We start from the raw sequence: 23,882 nt of genomic DNA, 5'->3' as shown, positions 1-23,882 counted from the left end.
ATGAAGATTCTGGCCATAAAACTAAGCAGAGCTTAACGGAGAAGATGAGAGGATGTGTCAGGAGAGGCCATATCTCTGAAATAAAGCACATGCTTTGCATACGGAACGTATGAATTTCAATGTCTAGTTATTTTATTTATTTATATATTCCATTTATACCCCGCCTATCTGGTCATTATCTAGTTAAATAGATCTCGGGAGCATAGCTAAGACAAATCACCATCTGAGGCCCTGGGAGCTGTTGCAAAAACAGAGAAGCAACACTGAGTCAGATGGACAAGTTGATTCAGTATAAACTACTTTACTGAGCGATAGACTACAGTACATCCAGAGAGACCCCACCAAGAGCTGATTCATGTTTTCCACATAGCTGTATCACATGTTCTTAATTGTAACTTGCTATTTTTGAAAGCTGTATTTTCAGCAGAGTAGCCACACAAGTGTGTTGCAGCAAAACAAAAAGATTCATGACACCTCAAAGAAATACAGGTTTTATATGGCTCAAGCTTTGAGGAATTGGGTTAAAGCTCATGAAATTTTATGAAAACATTAATCTCAATAGAGCCACAAGACACTTTGGTGGTGAAAGCAATATATACAGTGGTGCCTCGCTTAACGATTGCTTCGTACAACGAAAAATGCACTTAACGATGGCTTTTTCGGAGCGATCTTGCGCTTCACTTAACGATTTTCCCTATGGGCGATTTTCACTTAACGATTTCGGGGCCATGCTTCACTTAACGATGACAGTTTTAGGTCCCCTTGTTTCGCTTAACTTTTTTTTTTACAGCCCCGTTTTTGCTATTTTTAAAATATTCAAAAATGTTTTAAAAATGTTTAAAATGCTTGGAATCGTTAGTGCACCTAATAAAACCTTCGTTAACTTAATATGGCTTTGTTCTGAGTCTTTTTGAATTTTTTGTGAATTTTTTCCCCCACTGAAATAGGCTTCAATCATTTCAATGGGTTGCACTTAACGTTTTTTCCTATGGGGATTTTCGCTTAAAGATGGTAATCCGTTCCAATTGGAACGGATTATCCAGTTTTCAATGCATCTCTATGGGAAATGATGTTTCGCTTAACAATGTTTTCACATAGCGATTTTTTTTTTGAACCAATTAAAATCGTTAAGCGAGGCACCACTTTACTTGATTTTGTTACTTACTCTTCATTGGATAAATTTCTGATTTTGCCCCAACACATATTTTGGCCTACAATTTGTATCAGCCCCACCCTGTATGAACAACTGTAAGGGATTATATCCCAAAACATCAGCTTTCCATTATACATTATACTTAGGTATATCCCAGTTTCTACAGTACTGCCATTGAGTAAAATAGTGTTCATTGGATTTGTCCTGGATCGAACATTGCCACTAGGCTTGCACAGCTCCCAGCTGGGCAATACTATGGACAGCTCAGTGGTTTAGGTATCCAGCTGCAGAACCAGGGATGGGGAGTTCAATTCCCCACTGTGCCTCCCAAGAGAAGAATCAGCCTATGTAGCCTTGAGCAAGCTGCATAGTCCCAGAACATTCCCCAGAAGAAGAGGATGGTAAATAATTTCTGTGTATTCTCTACCCAGAAAACCCTGAAAAGGGTTGCCAGAAGTAAGAATTGACTTGATGGCACACAATTATTATACTTATTTTCTATGCGCTTTTAGAAGGCGGTATCTAATCGCTCCCTATGGAAGGGTTCATGTTTGCAGAAGCATAAGACAAAACCATCCTTCTGTAAGCCCATCAGCATGGCATCATAGCACCATTGCACAAGTGCATCAGCACAGCACCACAGTGCCTTTGTGTGAGTGTATGATTCTGTTGTGCTCACATGTTTCAAGATCCAATTTGACCACACAGGTAAGGAGTTTCACTCTTCTTCTTCTTCCAGTTATATGCAGTAAAGGCAATGTTATTTCTGGGTTACGAATTTTTTAAAAAAATGAAAGTCAGGAAAGTTTTAAATTTTCTTTGCAGATTTTTAAGTACACATACAGTATCACCTTCAATCTAAACAAGGAGTTGGAAAACCTGCATTTTCACACTACAGCTAATTACTGATATCCCTTCTCCCCAAGGGAGAATGAAAAGCACCTTGTCTTGATTTCTATCATACTTCTTATCTGCACTGCTTCCCATGACAGATTTCTGACACCCGACACCGCTAAGGTTTCCAAGCCCTGCGCTGTTTTGCATTATCTTTCAAGTGGATTTGGAGTCTGGCAGCTCAGCTCCTGCCTCCAGGTTATTGTCTCTTAGAAACACAGGCATCTCCAAGCAGCCAAGGTTTCAGCTTATAATTATCAAATCTACTTTTAAGTGGTTCAGAGAGTAATGAGGCATAGAACTAAAATAATACAGGTTTGGACTATAGCCAGATAACCTGCAGAAGTCACAAAAAGCATCCATTATTTTGACATCATGCAAGTATTAATCAGACGGCTCCAACAGTGTACTACTATGACCTACATATGTCTGTTATATGTATGTGGGAGAAGCAGTGGTAAGTGTGGTTAATCCTAGCCCTAAGCAGGTGATTAGCACATCATCGGTGCACCATTATTGCCTCCCATAGGGTCCACTTTCTTTCAGAAGTTGACCTTCCTAAGGAGAGATGGCTATTCCACTATGCATGATTGAATCACACGGAACAACTGCCTCACCAGTGAACTGCATGGCTTGTACCATGCATTAGTATGATGTCTTACAGATCACAACTGGACTTTTATCATAGGGAACAACCAACTATGACTCCAGTTTTAAAAGGAGGCAGTGCAATATTGTTATTATCTTGGAGATTACTTGCATGCTATTCTTGCTTAAACTCGGTTTTCTTACCATGTTCTGTGGTTCAAAAGCACAATGGCCAGAATCCTATCAACATCCATGACTAATGTTTGCACAACTTATTCTGGCTGGTTATTGAGATGGCAAAGTATGTTTTGTTTATGTTCTTGATCAGGCACTCAATTGTGCAACCAAAATGTGCTCCAGCTTCTCATCAATTAACTGTGGCAAGTTATACAGACCTCACCCAATCATTAATAGGACTCCACCCAATCACACAGGATCTTGGTAAATCTGTCACTTCATCCCCCCAAGCTTAAAATTTTATGACAGCCTTTCCCAACCTAAAGATATTAAGACTATAACTCTCAGCACTACCCCAACCAGCATGGAGCTGAAGGGCAGGTTAAAGGCTGCATCTTCTCTGTTATGCTTTATCTTGAAATAAATGAAATGACGATTTTTGGATCTGAATCCTAAGATGAAAAATAGGTTGACAACTGAGCGCTGTTTCAAATTAATCCCTGCCACAATATTTAACTTCCAGCCTAAACTTGAATCCGGATAAGGCAACTTTGGACTGAGTAGAAAAAAAGAAAATTGTGTAGAGGAAATTGATAGATTGGATGGTTTCAACCTTGTCTGAACAGATTAAAGAAAGTTATCTGCATACATGAGCCTTGAAAATCTGTTTCTGTTCCTTAGGAAAGCTTGGAAAAGTCCCCCAGCCCCGAATCCCCTAGTCTATGAGGCCGTACCGGTTGTTGTACACTAGGAGTCAAAGTTTAAGAAGCTACCTTTTCCAAGCTTTATCCCTTACAAAATGTGAGTGCCGCTGGTTCTACCCCTGAGGATGGCAGAGACCAAGTGTCCTGACAATAATTCCATGGGATCCAGGTTAGAAGATTAATAAAGAACAGTCTTTATTGTGACTAAGGACAGGAACTGTCCTTATCTCCTTGCAGGAGTTTCCTGGAGGCTAGAGTTCCCTGCATTAACCCCCAGGGAATGTCCTTGCAAGAGGATCCACCTGTTAAAGCCACAGGGAACCCTGATAGTCCTGGTCTTACAAAACGAGGCTGTCTGGCCCTTGCTAAAGGCTCTTCAAGGACAGTTGGTAAAGATGGGTGAGGGATATTGGTCCCCACATATCTGTTCTTCCTGGAGCATCCTGTATCTCTCACTTTGGCACATTTGTTGCCAGTGCCACAGCTGGGTCAAAGTGGGTGCCACTGCTCTCACTGGATGAAGGAGGCACCAAGGTCAGGTCAAAGGTATGGTGGAATCTTAAGAGTCCTGCCCCAGGTCTCTCCTCTGCAGTCTCTTCCTTTACTCAATGGGCAGGGCTCAGTTCCTCTTCTCAGGCAGCCTCCGCATCAGCAAAATTGGGGATCCTAAGCCTCAACAGCCTCTCCCCACATCTCCATCTCTCCCTCTGTCTCCTTAAAGGAAGCCCTTGAGCCCTCTGGGTCTTCCTCTTTTATCCCAGTCTCCGCTTTGTCCTCTTCTCCTTGCAGGTGGACCTCATGAGCCAGCTTGCTAACAGAGTCCTGTTGTCCCTCACCCTTGCTGATCAGAGGCCCAGGAGATATGCCTCAAATGACTCACCCAGGGCAATGGTGGCAAGTTGCTGCAGTACACTTACTAGCCTTGCTGCCTTGTTAGAAATCCTTGAGTAAGATGAGGGAATCAGTAGCAACCCTTAGCTCTGACCAAGTCTGCACGTGCAGTAGACAAACACAACAGAATGATGGAAGATCATATTTAACAGAGATGCACAGATTTATATTTGAGGACTTCGACTTCCATAATTCCCCAGACAACTAGGCTGTAGAAATCGGCACATCGCTAACATTTAGTATTTTTCTACCTAACTCTACAAATTAAAATTATTTAAACAATGAACAAGGCTCTGAGATATAATATCTTTCCCTGCCCTATAATATCTTTCCCTGATGCACTAGACTTGGCATTATTTCCCAATGACAGCTTAAAGTAGTTCAGTAGATGGGAACATGGAAGGACCCAAGTACGTTAAACAAATAATATGTGAAATATGTGGGGATTTTGTAAGCCAACTTCTCCCTAAGTTCCACTGATTCAAACAAACCTACTTCGAGTGCGTCTTACTGCACTAAGTTGATATCTACATCAAAAGCACATAAATTCTTTGACAACCATCCTATCCCTCCTAGGTTAAAGTTGAGGAAAACATTTATCAGAACATCTGTGAATTTTGAAGAACAGTGCAGACTGTTATCAAGATTATCATAAGGAAAGAAAGTATTATCCACCTTTTAAAACTGATGGAACTCAAGGAACGTCCAGCTAGCCCCTGGTCACACAGAGACTAAAAGTCACTTAACAGGCTACAACTTGAATTGACAATCAGATTGAATCTAAGCAAGTGGGGTTTTTTGCACTGACACCGCTCTCTTCAAGTGCACAGAACAGGCAACTTCACATGTTGTGTCAGTGTACTCCATGGCCCTCAATGTGCACTATGGAACACATTGTGTTGGCTGCTTCCAATGCTCTTGACGTTACCCGTTATTGGGCAAAACCTATCTGATACACTCATTAATTGTATTGTGTTGCTTCTGGCATGATAAAGACAGAGTCCTTAAGAAAACAGGATAACTTCAAATAGAGGTCTGTCCTCTGTTAAGAAGGGCACATGGCCACCCTATATTAGGTCATCATCTCTCATCATCCCAAAGAATGATCTCTCAACATGTTCCACTGAGTTTTAACACACTTATAAATACAACAAAAAAGAAAATCACACTGAGACTCAAGTGTGACTCCAGTAAGGCTATCCTTGCTGAAGAACGTGCACAGACCAGACTTATCTAACTTTGACTTCCTCTGGCCTGCCTGTGCTATCCAAAAGGTTTTAAGAAGGCCCCCATGTGTCACACATAATCCCAATGCAAATCCATGGAATGAACACTCATCAACCCTCTCCCCACTACTGATCCAATGTAAACAAACAGTGGGTTATTTCGTGCCTGTTGCAAAAGCTGAGGCAGCATTTTAAAACAAGCTAAATCTGTCACAATCTGACTCCTATTCTTAGGAATTTTAGAACTGACAAGACTTTGGGACTTTCTGAATTGCTGCCCTATCTCAGATGTCAGGCGTTATTAATATCAAGAAATATATTTCCACTGAAAGAGGAAACCTGGCCTGCAACATAAAATGATACCTTGCAGGTACAAATGTGAGATTGCAAAAGGTACAAGACACATAGAGCTTTCATGTCACCTGACAGAAACAGTTCTCACGTTTCCAGACAGAAATACCAAACAATCAAGTGCAAAACAGCAAGGGTTGTCCCTGCATGTGTGAATCAATTCTCAGTGAGCCTGACATCCATTTGGTTAGACACAGGTAACTAGAACACAAATAAGGCAATAACCCACTTGAGGCAGTACACCAATAAGACATATAACTGAGTAAGTAACACTGTCTCCTTACAAGGACCACTGTCTCCCACTTTTTTCATTGGACTCAAAAGGATCAAAGCCAACTAATCTTTATTTAGGCAGACTGTTAACCGTTCACATTTGCAGATCAGAAGTACAGGACTTCATGCCCAATAAGCAAAAGAAAAAGATTGCAGGGATAGTTGATAAATGAACACAGCTATGGGGGGGAGGGGGGAACCATTTTGGGTTACCTTTAGGAGAAGTGGATATTTGCAAATCCTCTGGATGGGAGTTAGGAGATAGCCTTCAAGTGGAATGTCTGTAGTTTTTCTGCCTCCCAAAAGCATGCAGCTCTGTAAAAACAGAAGAACAGGATTTTCACTCTGGAGGCAAAGTTTCTTTTAAAACCCACCATAATGTGTGGTATTCTTATAGCATTCCTTACCCAGAGAGTCCTATTTCAGTTATAATTTCAGGCAATATGGAAGAATCATTTTGAAGTATAGAAGAAAATTAAGACCTTCCTTCCTTACTCTCTCCCTTCCTTCCATGTATCTTATTGCTATAAAGGTGGCTACCCCACTGATGAACTGGGCATAACAACTGCATGTGCAATATTTAGCATCTCTACAGAGGAAGGGACCATACATAATGAAATCATAGCTCTTCCAAGTTTTACTTTTACAACCTGCTTTTCCTGAGCAGACCTTACGTCAATATGCCAAAGCCTCTGGGAAAATCTCCTATTCGACCAGTGGCCAAATCAAAACTATTTAGTTTTAGCAGACTTCTCTAATTTGCATGGCCACACAGCAAATTTTCCCCAAAACTCCAATTCAACATGTAGAACTTCTAGATCATTGTTGTTACATGCTGTCAAGTTGCTTTTGACTTATGACAACTGACATAGTGAGTTAGGTACTTTTCTGTTGAGTCAGAGGTTGGAAGTGCAATTCTTCTCTGTGCCTCCTGGCAGAAAAGGCAGCCTGAATAGTCCCAGGGTGCCTCCAGAAGAAAGGAAGGGTAAACTACTTCTGAGTACTCTGTATCTAGAAAATCTAGAAAATCTGATGATGGTTACCATAAGCCAGAACTGACTTGGCAGAATGAAAAATTGTTTCTCATGCATGTAAGATGTTCGAGAAGTAGTTTAACATTTTCCTTGTTATGTGCTATCAAATCACAACTGACTTTTAGCAACCCTAATAAGGTTTTCAAAATAAGGAGATATTTAAGGAGTGGCTTTACGCATTCCACACCCCCAGTGTGTTTCCACAGCTCAGTGAGGATTTGAACTCAGGCTCCCTGAGTTCCTCACTCTATCCACTGCACCACACTAGGTAGTTTAAGACTGCTGCTGCCCCCCAAATGCATTTCAATGGCTGAATGGAGATTTGAACCCAGGTCTCCTAAATCATCGTATGGCACACTATCCATTACATAATACTGACACAGTATTATGCCTGTGACACTGGCTATTTCCAGGTAGTCACATGTATTTTATTTGTGTATCTACCCAAACTGAATGTAAGGTGTGTAGTGGATGTGGAAGGGGGGTGTTTCCGCCTTTCACATGAAAAACTGTGTGCAAGCCAGACAGCAAAATCTTCTCTCCCAGCCCATCACATTGTACTCAACTGCTTTAAAGAATTTTCATCATATCAATCCCCCAATCTCCTATAGCTTATCAGTCTTTAGTTTTGGCACATAGCAAACATCAGGGACAAGTTGTTGTTGTTGTTTAGTCGTAAAGTCATGTCCGACTCTTTGTGACCCCATGGACCAGAGCACACCAGGCCCTCCTGTCTTCCACTGCCTCCCAGAGTTTGGTCAAATTCATGTTGGTAGCTTTGATGATACTATCCAACCATCTCGTCCTCAGACGTCCCCTTCTTTTCTTGCCTTCACACTTTCCCAACATCAAAGTCTTTTCCAAAGAGTCTTCTCTTCTCATGAGATGGACAAAACATTGGAGCCTCAGCTTCAGGATCTGTCCTTCCAGTGAGCACTCAGGGTTGATTTCCTTTAGAATGGACAGGTTTGTTCTCCTTGCAGTCCAGGGACTCTCAAGAGCCTCCTCCAGCACCACAATTCAAAAGTATCAAATCTTTGGCGATCAGCTTTCTTTATGGTCCAGCTCTCACTTCCATACATCACTACAGGGAAAACCATAGCTTTGACTATGTGGACTTTTGTTGGCAAGGTGATGTCTCTGCTTTTTAAGATGCTGTCGACGTTTGTCATCGCTTTCCTCCCAAGAAGCAGGCGTCTTTTAATTTTGTGACTGCTGTCACCATCTGCAGTGATCATGGAGCCCAAGAAAGTATAATCTGTCACTGCCTCCATCTCTTCCCCTTGTATTTGCCAGGAGGTGATGGGGCCTGTGGCCATGATCTTGTTTTTTTTTGATGTTGAGCTTCAGACCGTTTTTTGCACTCTCCTCTTTCACCCTCATTACATGGTTCTTTAATTCCTCCTCACTTTCTGCCACAGAGTGGTATCATCTGCATATCTGAGATTGTTGATATTTCTTCCAGCAAACCTAATTCTGGCTTAGAATTCCTCTAGTCCAGCCCTTCGCATGATGTATTCTACATATAAGTTAAATAAATCAGAGGATAATATACAGCCTTTCCCAATTTTGAACCAATCAGTGTTTCATATCCAGTTCTAACTGTTGCTTCCTGTCCCACGTATAGGTTTCTCAGGAGATAGATAAGGTGGTGAGGCACTCCGATTTCTTTAAGGAGTTGCCATAGTTTGCTGTGGTCCACACAGTCAAGGGCTTTTGCATAGTCAATGAAGCAGAAGTAGATCTTTTTCTGGAACTCTCTGGCTTTCTCCATAATCCAGTGCATGTTAGCAATGTGGTCTCTAGTTCCTCTGCCTCTTCGAAATCCAGCTTGTACTTCTGGGAGTTTTCAGTCCACATACTGCCGAAGCCTACCTTGCAGGATTTTGAGCATAACCTTGCTAGTGTGTGAAATGAGTGCAATTGTATGGTAGCTGGAGCATTTTTGGCACTGCTCTTCTTGGGGATTGGAATGTAGACTGATCTTTTTCAGTCCTCTGGCCACTGTTGAGTTTTCCAAACTTGCTGGCACATTGAATGTAGCACCTTAACAGCATCATCTTTTAAGATTTTAAATAGTTCAACTGGAATGCCATCAACTCCACTGGCCTTGTTGTTAGACATGCTTTCTAAGGCCCACTTGACTTCACTCTCCAAGATGTCTGGCTCAAGGTTGGCAAGCACACTATCTGGGTTGTCCGGGATATCCAAATCTTTCTGGTATGATTCCTCTGTGTATTCTTGCCACCTCTTCTTGATATCTTCTGCTTCTGTTAGGTCCCTACTCTTTTTGTCCTTTATCATGTCCATCTTTGCACAAAATGTTCCTTTAATATCTCCAATTTTCCTGAACAGATCTCAGGTTTTTCCTTTTCTATTATTTTCCTCTATTTTTTGCATTGTTCATTTAAGAAGGCCCTCTTGTCTCTCCTTGCTATTCTTTGGAAGTCTGCATTCAATTTTCTGTAACTTTTCCTACCTCCCTTGCATTTTATTTTCCCTTCTCTTCTCTGCTATTTGTAAGGCCTCCTTGGACAGAATCCACAACTATCTTGTCTCCTTCTATTTCATGTGATCTATGACACAGAGGGAAGTATATGATGTCTCTAACGTTCAATGCAACAACCACAGAAGAAGAGCTATCTTTAAATTCAAAATGGGTTTTATTGGAGATTTTAAAAATTACTGTTTTTGACTATTTTTCCCAGAATTCCTGAGTGGAAGGTGTTGAGAGTTACAAGCCAAAAAGATTAACTTTTACAAGCTCTGCCTTTTGTCCAATGTAGCTATTATATTCAGAGCATACACAAAAGAAAGGCACTGCCTATTTTCACCAGACAAATGAGAATTGCCAAGGATCTCAATGTCAAATAAATCTACTCAGAAACGGATCCTACCAAACACAGTAGACGTATTCCTTTAAGGGTATGATTCAGATTGAAATTGGTATTTGCCCAGTCCTGATCCTGCCAGCTTGCACTTATTTCTGGGTTCTTGCAAGAGAAATTATCCAGAATGATGTCTGACGTGATTGCCCAGAACTACTTAGGTGTTTTATAACTCAGACAATTTTCACTTTCTGAAAATGTTCTTACCAGACATCAATCGTAAATCTCATCTGCAGACATACGGTCTATTTTGATCCATACAGCTGGCCTCTACCTTCAAGAATCCCCAGTCCAGTTTTCCAGTCCTTCTGTGTGACCCATGAAGTGTTCTTCTCTCCTTGTTTTCTCCTGCTCTCACATTGCTTCAAATTTCCCCTTCAAATCAATTTTCTGACCTGAAAACATTCCACTTTTCCATAACAGGTCTCTATTTCAGCTACCGAGAGAGTGCCCAGGCCAATTTTGCTCATACAAGAAGCTCTTTATATCCCAGTTTGACCCCATTAGATGGTGACGTTATTAAGTCAGGCAGTATTGGTGAGATGAGAGGAGGGAAATGATGTAGGTAACTACCAACGCACAGCCAAAGACTGTCCCATGACCACTACACACAACTGTTTTAACAGTCTTTTATGACACCCCCCCCCCAAAAAAACCTGACACCACAAACTAATCCTTCCTGCTTGCCCAGAGGGATGATGAGATGAGATGGCTGAAGATGTTTTTACTTGTTTGTTCTAGACAATCCAATTAGTAGGTAGGTGCACAGATCATTCTGAAATAGCTACATCCAAACCTCCTCTCAAGGATTCAAAAGAAATTATCTTTTAAGGCAATGAAACTAAGGAGCAAGTTTTGGTGACAAAGCAATAAAGGAGGAACAATATAAATTCACTGGTAGAGTATTTGCTCTACAAACCAAAGTCTTGGGTTCAATTTGTGGCAACTCCTAGTAAGGCAGGGGGAGAACCTGGTCTCAAACTCCAGAGAGCTGCTACTGCTACTACATGTAGATTATACCATGATAAATGGACTAACAATCCAATTTAGTATATAACAGGGGTTTTATTAAATGTTAGAAGGTACATTAAAATGGAGCAAATTATGTAAAATGCAATAGGCACAGAGCTATTTTGGGGTAGGAAATAGAGAATATGTCGTCAAAAAAAGCCCCCTCCCATCAAAACCCATAGCTCTGCTACCGTCACATCAGCCAACGAGGGAAAAGTCAACATACAGTGGGGTCTTGACTTGAGAACTTAATCCGTATTGGAAGGCAGTTCTCAAGTCAAAAAGTCTGTAAGTCAAGTCTCCATTGACCTACAGTGCATTGAACACCGATTAATCCCGTAACAGGCTGTTTTTGTTCCATTTTGGTTTTTTTCTGGTCTGTAAGTCAAATCTCAGTCTGCAAGTCAAACCTAAATTTTGCGGCCAGAGAAGTCTGTAACTCAAAAAGTCTGTAAGTCAAGCCGTCTGTAAGTCAAGGGTCCACTGTACATATTATTGTCAGGTCATCCACAGCAAAAAGGTAATAGCAGTACAAACTGCTACTACAAACAGTGAAGGTTCCAGCTATGGACATCCTCCTCCAACTGCAGAAAGAGTCACTGAGAATATCCTATGACTTCTCTGACACCCTCACAGGGGCTGTATAGGAGTCCATCCTCAATTCATTTAATATAATTTATTTAACATAATTTGGCCCCGCTGCATTTCAGACACACTCTTGATCTGCATTGGCAAAACAAGGCAAAACTACATTTCCTGTGCTCTATATTAAGTGATTTAAAGTATTGCTTCATCTTATCAGTGTACTTAACAAACAATGTATTCAAATGTTCGGGACGGGCAAATTACACTTTAGCATTTTTGAAGTCAACTCTGAAATAGTTTTGTTCAATTTTTAAAAAGCCAAAGGGATACCAGAATTACTTTTACATTAATAAATAAGTATTGCGCTGTTAGTTTCTCCCCAACAAAACAAGCAACCTTGATGCTCAAACAGCATACTGCAGAGAGAAGCAAAACGGAACTGCTGATGACTGATTTCAAATCTAGAGAAAATGACTGCAATTTGAGCTGACATACACTCAGTTTTGCTGTTACTTACAGCCCATGGAGTTATTTTAAAATCACAGCAATTTAGTACTTCTGGTAGTTTTTTTTTTATTTTATTTTAGCTATGCTCAGTGCTCTCATACTATGCACACGAGAACCACAAAAGAAACCTATTTTGACAGCTATATTGATCAGAAATGGGAAGTATATATTTAAAAAAAACTGGAACTGAAAATAGGGCGGAGACAGAGTATCAGTATAGGAACAAAAGCGAAGGTGAAACTTGCAACAGTGAACAGCAAACAATCACTTTATTAAACTACACAATATTTTGTGTCAGTGATCTAAAACAAAACTAAATTGGCTTTCACTCTTTTGTACCGGAGCTTCCTTCAGCAGAACACAAGGTAGGAAGTGTCTGTTGAAATCTGTTAGTTCCAACTAGAGTAGACCAGATGAATCAAGAGAACTAATTTATTAGCTATATCAAGACCTTGTGGATTCAGAGAGTTTATTCTAGTTAGGTTGAAGAACAGGATCTAGGCCATAAGGTTTCCATCCCACCTGGCAACAGAGGAGGAGGGATAGCAAATTGCACCTCATTCTACATAACTAGGGAGGCATCCACACATTATACCCCCCTCAAGGAAACACCCTTGTGGCACTAATCTCCAGAATGTCCCAACCATGGCCCTCTCCCCTTACATCAAAGGCCACAAGAATACAGCCATAATATTGGGGTTCAAACATCAGCACCCTTCTTGCTCCAAGAAGATCTATTTAAGCATTCTCGGGGAAAGGTAATACGAACACATGAAAATGAAGAGACTGTTCTAGCATTACCCTCTTCGATCACAATCTCCATGCAGAGAAGGATGCAAAAAGGAAAACCTCTGCAACATGTAAAGTCTCCCCACATGGTTCAGAATCCTGAAGGATCGAGCCTTATTCTGTCATTAGGCAGCATGTTTGTCCAGCATAGGAAGGAGGGGAGTCAGGCTAACTCCATCCCTTCATTTATTATCCTACTCATGCAGAAGCAACAGATTGGGAGGAGGGAAGCTTCACAATTGGATGGAGAGGCTCTACACAAAGCTATGTGAAGTTTTTTAATCTTTAGACTATCCCTCTCTGTGTTGAAACAACTGGCTTAGATGCCTGAATAGGCTTAGATCATTGGTGCACAAACTGGGAGAGGGGGAAGAGTTCTAGAGGTCTGTGTAACTGCTAGATTTTCCTAAAGGGGAAAAAAAAAGCCTTTTATCACCTTACATTTCCATTACTGATATCAATATTAAAATTTTTGCACAAAACACAATTTCTGTCTTTTTAAATTTTTTATTATTAGGTTTCTATGGTTTTTAATTCAAATTTTCTATTACAACTTGCAACTTTTGTGCTGCAACTAAATAGAAGAAAGGAAACTGGATGTGAACCTGTGTGGAACAACCAAAGAAGAGTTATGCAGCTCCACCTCTCATGTTTGCCTTTTGTTAACAGTAAAATTACTGCCCATAATTCTATTGCTTATGAGGGCAGATAAAGGCAGTCATACAAGCGATGGGAGGCTTTTTGGTTGCTTCCTGTTGCACGCCCATGCAACCAACAACAGGTAGAGTGAAAGTTACTTGTGCGACTGATCTTGTCTTTGCACTTTTCTGCGACAGAATTTTGGCCATTACTTTTGTGTTAAACAGGAAGGCAAGCATGTTGCTTATCTAATTGTCTGAAAATAATGTCAAAATGCTATGTTTAGATCAGATACATCCATTTGCTTATTCCCCGACACAAACATAACGAGGTGAACTCTAGTGTGTTGCCTTCAAGCTCTGAGTCTTTTGCTGTTGGTTGTGGCATTTTATGGCTGTATTATTTCTTAATATTAAGTGGACTGGGGGCAAACCATATACAACTGAGTATCTTGTCCAGTTTGGCCAAAAAGGCTAAGGAATGCTTACCAACAAGAAAGCTCTCACAGCTGGGATCTTGTTCAGTTCCATTAGAAGCCTGAGTGCTTTTTCATGGTTGCTGCAATATTCCTCATACACAAAGAACTTGTCTTTCTGCAAGGATTTTGAGAGAGGGGACGGGAGAGGAGAGAGGGAGAAAGAGAGGAGCATCAGTATTAACGACGGGGACTCCATTGAACTTTAGTTTTCACTTTACAGCAAAGTATGGTAAACTATGATAAATCAAAAACATGGTTTGAACAGATGAAGAGAAAGAAAAAATGAAATTGCATGCTGGATTAAACATATACAGTACCATGTTTTTGGCAGAGCAAGGGATCTTTTTTTATGATTACTACAATTCCCAGGATACCCCAATCCTCCCATGTTGTCCAACAAAGTCCAAGAATGTTCCCAAACTCTGTTATTGGGCCTATAGCTGTGATGAACAGAAGTTCTCTATAACAAGAAAGAGAGAGAAGTATTCTAGCTTCCAAGCTAAACTCTCTTCTTTCTATTTACTAAAGTAAAAAAATATGCATCAACTAATGCATTTTCTTTTCTATGTCACAATTCCAGTTAGATAGCAGATTTATTTCCCACTGAATACAGATCAGACATTGTAGGCTCACTGCAAAATGTGAGTCATTGGCAGAACATCACAAAATATTCTTTAGAGTAGCAGGAAACCTGCATGTGCGTGTCAGAATCAAACAGACAAGTGGTAAAACGTTTTTTTCATGGTGGATTGAGATGAACCAGATAGCTACCAATCACACAAGGAGTATTTCAGCATGGTATAAACAGAAAAACTGAGAGGTTGTCCTATGTTCTTAATATCCATGGAGCTCCTTATCATCTGGCATATTAGGGACCGATCCGCATCTTCTTCATCTATTGCAGCTTTTAAATGTCTCTTTGTTATCTAATGAGTAGTACAGACATTTGTTTGGGGTCAACTTCTTTTCAAGAAACAGCTATGGGGAAAGTGGCTTCAAAACAGGGCCAAACTATACATTGCACATAATATCACAGTAGAAGCTGAAATCATGCTAGTGATCTAGAGATGTAATTCCAACAGACCTTTCTTTTTTTAAAAAAATCAGTCTTCGAATCAGTCTTCTTTAGCCACAAAACAAAGTAAGATAATTTGCACATTGAAGGAGGTTTATGACAATCAGATATACTTAAGTATTTAATAAATTCTTTCTTCTAATTTCATGTTCTCTGTAATATACATTACATTACACTTGACTTTTAGGAGGCAACTGGAGCAGATAGATCTCAATAAAAGTCCAGTCTCTATAAGATTTATTTTACAGGTTTAGTTAATGCAATGTGATAACCTACAACAGTACATCCAGGGAGCTGATGTAAGGACAAAACCAACAAAAAAGGAAAGCATTTTTAAAATTATAAATGCCGTCCAATAATAAAATAATAAACAGTAGGAACCAGTAAGCCACAAACAATCCTTATAGACCTGAAGAATCTGGACCAAATAATTGTACCTGTATGATAACAATCAGCAGTCCCTAACAATTGTGTATTATTATGTGAATTGTGTATTATTGTGTAAATATAGTATTGCATTTATACTGTTGGACCAGAACTCAGAAGATATGGATTTAAATTGTTACTTAGTCATAAAACTCACTAGGTGGCTCTAGGCTAGTTTTGGGGAAGTTCTTGGCTGGGGCCTTTTGTCAATCAACCAAAATGTTCACGTTATGCAAAAGTTCTTTATTAGTAAAATCAATGCACTAAGTCCAGCTCAGTATTGAATGAAATGGCACCTATCAAGTACACATCCATTCCATATACATGCATGACACATAATCATCTCACATAGGATCACCAATCCTAATCATAATAACAAACACCAATCATAACCCAGGTATCTATGATTTAAAAATATGTTAAGTTCATCACCACTTCCTGATACTTGGGCATGCTGGCTGAGGTTGTTGGCCATTACAACCTAATAATATCCAGGAACCCAGATATAAGAAAGCCTTGGCTCAAACGAGGGTACAACCTCACCAGGTACCCAGGTCTGTGTACAATCAATTCACAGAATCTTCATCCAACACAGAACTGAATTGGTGCATGTGACATTGGTAGCAGAAAACTGATGAGTCATATAAAGCTTCTGGATTGGTCAGAGGTAGTATAAGTGCAACAACATGTTGCATTCCATGTGTTCAGTGCTAGGATTTTTGCTCTAGCCTGGTCCATTGTCGCACTGGTTCAGCTAATCTACAGACCCAAAAATCAGCTTCAGACACTCCAGCCTGGAGAACACACTGTAGGCTAGGACTTGGTATAGATGCCTATGGCTTTGACCCAGCCTTGACATTAGTTCAACTATGGACAGAGAGAGAGAGAGAGAGAGAGAGAGAGAGAGAGAGAGGTAGTCAGGGAGATTGTGAGAACAGATACTAGTAGAGATAAGCTGGTCAATATAAATGGATAGAGCAAGTGGTGATTAGTTATGTGGCAAGATATATGACATTTTAATGATTTGATAGTATGTACTGAATAAAGAACATCTGTGATTCTGAGTAAATTTAATACATTTCAATAAATAAGTTCCTGTTGGCAGTAACCAGACAAGTGTCTGACTAAAGTTCTTTATATATTGTGGATAAAGGAAATCCACTAGTGGCAGTGAGGAAAAGAGGGAACATCACAATTGGTATCTGTTGGTGGGATGACATAGTGTGAGCCCTTTGCTTGGGGAAACAAGCAGGAGCCACGTGCTAAACGTCACACCCTGGGTAAAGGGCCTCCTACAAATAGCCCTTGTTGAAAGATTTAGGTCTCATTTCCATTTCAGGTTCTCACCGTACACTCCAAATACTATGTCTTGGACAGTGTGTAGGAAATCAAAATAGTAGCTAGGCTAGGCTAAGACGGGGCTCGTAGATTTTGGCAGTCGGCTCTACTGGGTGTGCTGGGTGATGATGCCAACCCTGAGTTTAGCAATACAGATCCATCTAATCCAGACTTACCCAAACTAGAGGCCTCAAATGTGTCAGGCAACAACTCATAATCTCTTCAGTTAACATGCCCATTGGCCAGAGAATGGCTGCAGTTTAGTGTTAACAGCACTGGAGTCTCCCAGGAAGAAAGCTGCTCGAGTTTTCTACTTTCAGGTTAATTATCACTGAACTTGCAGGTTCCACCTGCCTATCATGACTGAGAAGTACTGACAGAGTGCTTCTAAGAACATGTCAGTTCTCCTTTTAAATCCAGTAGTCATTACAACTTGTGGTTATCAGATGGAAAAGTCACTTCTTGGACCCATAATTTCCAGAATAGTCCCACCCAGCATGGCAATGACTATGCTGTCTGGGATATTTTGGAGGTTATATTCCAAAAAAGTAATTTCCCCCAATCTCTGAAGATTCCTTTGTGTTAATTACCTGTTGTCTGATGCTCATTATAAGAAAATAATTCCCATGAACTATGAATTTCCCTTCAGCTACTTAATGGAAGCAAATTGCTGTCTTCAAAGAAGAGCACTGGATTCGACTAAAGCCAGCTGCTAGACAAACTGGAGGCTATTAAAGGGATGCCTTCATTGTCTCTAATGGCTGTGCTCACTATAATGTGTTTTGCTTTCCTATTTATCATTACATGTAGTGTTATCCAAATATAACAATAGTGACAAAGCCAGCAGTCACAGAAAGAGGAAGTAAAGGTGCTAGGAAGCAGCTAGCTAGTGGGTTTATCTTTTATTGTGCTACACATCTGGAGTTGCAGCTGCTTCTGTTTTCTGAACAGAAGCTTGAAATACTATAGACAAATGCTTATGGCCACCAGATGCAGGAAATCGTACAACTAGGGAGGTGATGCAAAGAGCATAGGACATCTTTTGTTCTCAGAAGCACACATGAAGGGAAATGGGGAGTTATCACAACTCAAGGGGTTAAGAGAGCTTGTTTGTCCGAAGGGTGAGGGTTCGACTTCCTACAGAGAAGGAAAATGGAAGCTGGGTATGATGAAAAAATACAGCAATGGCCCCAAAAGGATCAAGCACCACCTCTGCTATTAACTTGTCTGTGTTTTAAAATCATCAAGGGAGGTACTTTTCTTTACTGTGTTTATCAATGAAAGACATCTGACCTACAAAAAAATGAAAGGACATCCTCTGTGGTGGACTTCTGGCTATCAAATCCCTTTCTTTGGGACATGGTAACACTTTGCATTATTTTTGACACTAAATTCAAGCCCAACTTTTGTTCAATAATTTTGAATTAATAGACAAAATGCGTCCATTATGGGTAAAATTTGGACAGAACTTGGCACCAGAAAGCTGGCACCAATACTAGTTGAAATAGTTTATATAGTCTCTCAATTTTACTGTATTTTGGTTTAAATTTTACATAGAACATACAGTGATTTTTGCATCACATTAAAATCTCTTTTGGTGGCCTTGGCTGCCAGATGGGCAGTATAGAAATCAAATAAATAAATAAATTTTGGATTAAATCACATATCTGTATTTTAACACAATCAATCAATCAATCATTAAATTAACTTTATTAAGATGTGTCTTCAAACATGTTGAATGTTACTGACAACTGAAATGTTACTGAGTACTAACATCCAGCTGCAAGTCGAGAAGGTTAGCAGAAATCAGAAGCAATGCTTCACTGTTGTTGTTGTTGTTGTTGTTGATGTTGTTGTTGTTGATGTTGTTGTTTTGTTGTTGTTGTTGTTGTTGTTGTTGTTGTTGTTGTTGTGTGCCATCAGGTTACCTCTGACCTATGGCAACCCTATAAATGACCGGATCTTCAAAAAGTCCTGTTCTCAAGTGTCCTACTCATCTCTTGTAAACTCCAGCCTGTGGGTTACTTTGGGGCAGGCTTGTCCAACTTGCGGCCCGAGGGCTGCATGCGGCCCAGGTCAGCTCATAATGTGGCCCAGTGCAATTTTTTATTTTTAAAGAAATTCCAAAGTTTCAAGTTACACTGCCGGCACTTGCAGCCGGAATGCGGCTGCGGCATGTCACAGTGGTGGTGGGGAGAGAGGGAAGGAAGGAGCGGGAGGGGAGGGGAGAGGGGGGCTGCGTGACTGCATTGTGCCATCCCCGTCAATAGGTGGACCCCCCCTCCTGGCCCCATAAAGCCACCGGAGTCGAAGCTGGCAGCCTCTGCTGTCTGAGATCGCAGCTGCCGGTAAGCGCACTTGGAGCGGGGCTGTGGAGGATGGCTAGGGCTGCCCCCCAATGCGGACCAAACCAAATTTATGTGCGGCCCAAACTAAATTTTCATCTTCTAATGTGGCCCAGGGAAGGTGAAAGGTTGGACACCCCTGCTTTAGGGAGTCAGTTCATCTCATATTTGGTCTTCCTCTTTTCTTGCTGCCTTCCACCTTTCCCAGCACTGCTGTCTTTTCCAGAGAATCCTGCCTTCTCACCGTGTGCTTAAAGTAGGACAGCCTCAGTGTCAACATTTTTGCCTCCAAAGATAGTTCAGGCTTGATTTGATCTAGGATTTGCTTATTGGTCTTTCTGGCAGCCCAGGGTATTCAAAGAGCTCTCCTCCAGCACCACATTTCAAAATGAATCAATTTTGTTCCTGTTAGCTTCCTTTAAGGACTTCAAGACACATAATCTCTGAGAGGAAAGCATATGGGCCTTGCTAGGCCTCAGGAGAGGAGTGCCAGACATTTTGTTCACAGGGGGGCAGTTATGGCAATTGTGGGTGGGTGTCTAGTCAGTATGCACATAATGATGAAGGCAGAGGAACCGCGTTGGGTCCCTTGTTGGGAGAAATGTGGCATCATCATCATCATAGAGGAAATGTGGTCCACCCTAGCCTTGAGTATCTGACATTCACTCTAGTGTATGATGTAGGCATGCATACGCATGACTCAAAAACAGGTCTTACATTATCAGAACCCTTGAACGCTTTATAGTTTAGAAGAGCTTCTGCTCTTCCAAACTACAAAGCACTTTCAATTTGTCAATTGTGATTGCAGCTCAGTGACTTTGGCCACATTTGCAGAGGTTATATTTAGACTGCAACATCTGACAAAACTCAGCTCAATATATTCAATAAGTACACACATGCCAGGGGGCTTTCATCAAGACTCAATCAGCTGCCCTTCATACATAAGGCCCACAAGTATGAAAGCTATGCTTTTAAATCACCCAGCACCTGAAGTGTTTAATTTCCTCTCTGGGTGACACTGAGGTTCCTTCACTGGATGGGGAAATACTGTAATCAGTTACATGATTATAGGTGCTACTCCTAGAAGACTGAAACTGCACTTATCTTGTGTGTTATGGTACTGATTCCATCTGAAAACAGAATCCTCCTTACTCAGCAAAATTTTCCCCTAGTTTCACTGCAAGTTAGATCTGTTTCGCGCACTGCCACATTTCTTAACAGACCAGGGGTGGAAGAGGGATCTGTGCATTGCACAAGAATAACAGCGATGGCTAATGATCATAGCTATACATAAAGAGTTAGATGTGTTCCTGCATCTAGCACAGGGTTGAACTCGATGGCCTTATAGGTCCCTTCCAACTTCACTATTCTATCATTCTGTGATTCTATCTACAATACCCAGGAACATGAGGCTGCCTGAATTTGCCTAGTGTGTGAATGCTGCAGGCTCATTCAGCAATTCTGTGCATCTGTAAGATAAACACATCTACATTCTGTTGGGTGCAGTATGTTCACAGCAGAGTTACAAATGACTACAATAGTTACTTGTAATTAATTCCTTGTCCCAGCGACAAGCTATAATTACATTACATTAGGATTGCAACTTAATGCAAAATGCAATTTCAATGCTTTTCTTAACAATAGCATTCTAGTTGGTTTCAGTTACAGAATGAGGCCTCAATAAATCACAGAGGAGAAATACTGTATGGTTTAAACCAGACTTGTCCAACCTGCGGCCCAAGGGCCGCATGCGGCCCAGGTCGGCTCATAATGCGGCCCAGTGCAATTTTTTATTTTTAAAGAAATTCCAAAGTTTCAAGTTACACTGCCGGCGCTTACGGCCAGAATGTGGCCGGGGCACGTCACAATGGTAGGGGGGGAGAGTGGGAAGGAAGGAAGGAGTGGGAGGGGAGGGGAGAGGGGGGCTGCGTGACTGCATTGCACCATCCACGTCAATAGGTAGATCCCCTCCTGGCCCCATAAAGCCACCGGAGTCGAAGCTGGCAGCCTCTGCTATCTGAGATCGCAGCTGCCGGTAAGCACGCTTGGAGCGGGGCTGCGGAGGACGGCTGGGGCTGCCCCCCCAGGGCCCAAACCAAATTTATGTGTGGCCCAAACCAAATTTTCATCTTCTAATGTGGGCCAGGGAAGGTGAAAGGTTGGACACCCCTGGTTTAAACGTTGTCTTTATGCTTGTTTCGTGTGCTTTGTTACGGAGTTTGGGAGTGAATTTTTTACTACAGGGTAACAACTTTCTATAGTCGAAGTAACTATTCTAATTACTTTTGAACAGTTATAAAATAAAAAGTTTCATTGTACAAAAAGTTCTATTTTACATCCCTCTTAGGATGCTCCACTTTGGTGGCTGAGGGGAACAAATGCTCACACATAACATGCCTCTAGTGTGATCCACACCATGCCCAAAATGGCCAGAAGTGGAGGTACAAACCGGGTTTGTTGGCCTTTGGCAACAGCCCCCTTACCTGTCTATCCATAGAGCAATAGCCATCAATCCTGCAGATGTCCAGGAGCAGAAAACATGTTCTTCCTCAAAGAAGATATTTTTATTGTTGTTGTTTTTTTAAAAAAAATTACAATGTGACTGTGGAACATATGAAGGCTGTATGTCACAATTTCCCTGCCCTGCTGCGGTGGTAACTGATGACTATAACTGCAACTAATGGAATCTTTAAATATCTCTTGTGCAAATAAATGTTAGGAATGGGGCTCCAGTCACACATGTTGCCATCCATGAGTAAAAAAGTGAAAAGGAAGAGGAGATTAAGTGACCTGGATTATGGCCAATAGTCATGATCACATAACAGAAACTGGAGGAAATGGAGAACCTTATGCATGAAGTCACATGTCTTCATGCATAAGCTAGATGAGATTCTGCTTATGCAGAATCTTTGGGCACACATAAACTGCATGCATGCACAATCCAACTACCCTCCATGTATGCATATCTACATACATGACAGATAAATAGTTACCTCAGTTTTTCACAGGGCTCTTCGTTTACTTTTTTTTACCTTCTAAAACACCAATATTCCATGGGACTGTTCTCTACAACAGCGACAGTGAATTCCTCAGAGCAAACATAATGTTCTCCACCATGTGAACGTGACACGCTTAAAAAATTCACACTCAGTTGTACAGTGGGGTCTTGACTTGAGAGCTTAATCCGTATTGGAAGGCGGTTCTCAAGTCAAAAAGTCTGTAAGTCAAGTCTCCATTGACCTACAGTGCATTGAAAACCCATTACTCCCGTAACAGGACGTTTTTGTTCCATTTTGGGTTTTTTCTGGTCTGTAAGTCAAATCTCAGTCTGCAAGTCAAACCTAAATTTTGCGGCCAGAGAAGTCTGTAACTCAAAAAGTCTGTAAGTCAAGCCGTCTGTAAGTCAAGGGTCCACTGTACTTGATATGCTCTACAACATTTTCCAGCCACAGTCACCAAATCTGCACACAGTTTATGCTGAGATCATGTAGAGGTTTGGGGCTGCTTCAAGAGCAGGCCAGAAGAAATATGTTATCAAAAAGACACATTTTCTAGAACACATGTTGATTTATCATACTCACAAATTTTAAGAAAACATCTCCTAGTTCATGCTGAGACTGAGGTTCCGGTTGTAAACAATACTCCAGAGCAGCGAGAAAGTCCTTGTGGACATCAAGTATGTCTTCTATGTTGGAAAATAAAATCTGTAACATAAAGAAGTCCAAAGTAATAAGTAGCAAGGAAAAACATCTGACTTTAGAATGCCAAAGTCTTTGGAGCCTCTGTTTAAGTTAGGTTCTTACAAGCAGGGCACGAATGGGTCGGATGTTCCTCACCCAGGCAAAAAAGGCACTGGCTATGACCGTCAGAAAGTGTGATTTTATTCGCACAAGTAGTATAACGTTTGAAAGGAGACGGTGAGGCCATAAGCAAAGGATTAGTGGGGGGGAGGGAAGGGGGAAAGGGAAGGGAATAAAAACTGCGGGAAGCCGATTAGGCAAACAAAAAGATGCGGAGGATCACTAAATAGGTAATTAAGCTAAAGATAAGCAAACAAAAGCTCAAAAGAGCCTAGAAAAATAGCCAGAGGGCAAATAGCGAAGCGCTCAATCTTTCCTGAGAACCGTTCAGCTTGGCAGAAAAAAGGAACTGGGGAAGATGGTGGGTGGGAGGAGCATATACCTCGTGGAGGATCACACCATAAAATTGTTACTTTTAGCTCTAGAATCTTCCGAGACAGTCAGGGCAGGCGCAGACAATACCCATATGTGTGCATTCACAGAGGCCACGAAAAAGAACAATCATTATGACGTTTATTTTTTATTTCCTAAAAGCACGCATATCCTCAATAGAGACAGTACATCAAACCAGAGTTAAGGAAACTAGATACTGTTTGTCGCCATGTCTGAATTAAGAAACTATGGTTTGTGATTAGCCAGCAAATTAAAATCTGAAACCACGGTTTGAAAACCACTGTTAGGAGTAGTTCACTGTATAAACAAACCAGTAA

The 23,882-nt window shown here is 41.0% G+C and overlaps 1 protein-coding gene across 2 annotated transcripts in view; it reads right to left on the bottom strand.

Annotated features, from left to right (window-relative positions):
- Positions 1-23,882, bottom strand: part of PREX1 (phosphatidylinositol-3,4,5-trisphosphate dependent Rac exchange factor 1) — a 288,404-nt gene that overhangs the window by 144,606 nt on the left and 119,916 nt on the right. For both annotated transcript variants that reach the window (XM_020779458.3, XM_020779460.3), the window contains exons 3-5: positions 22,954-23,076; positions 14,199-14,303; positions 6,471-6,572 (exon numbers count right to left, since the gene is read on the bottom strand). In XM_020779458.3, the coding sequence (XP_020635117.3) occupies positions 6,471-6,572; positions 14,199-14,303; positions 22,954-23,076 (330 nt within the window). The remainder of the gene's footprint in view (positions 1-6,470; positions 6,573-14,198; positions 14,304-22,953; positions 23,077-23,882) is intronic.

The sequence above is a fragment of the Pogona vitticeps genome, chromosome 4 (genome assembly GCF_051106095.1).
Source record: "Pogona vitticeps strain Pit_001003342236 chromosome 4, PviZW2.1, whole genome shotgun sequence".
Taxonomy (NCBI): Eukaryota; Metazoa; Chordata; class Lepidosauria; order Squamata; family Agamidae; genus Pogona; species Pogona vitticeps.
Note: the sequence above shows the minus strand (reverse complement) of the source record. Positions and strands in the feature narration are given on the sequence as shown.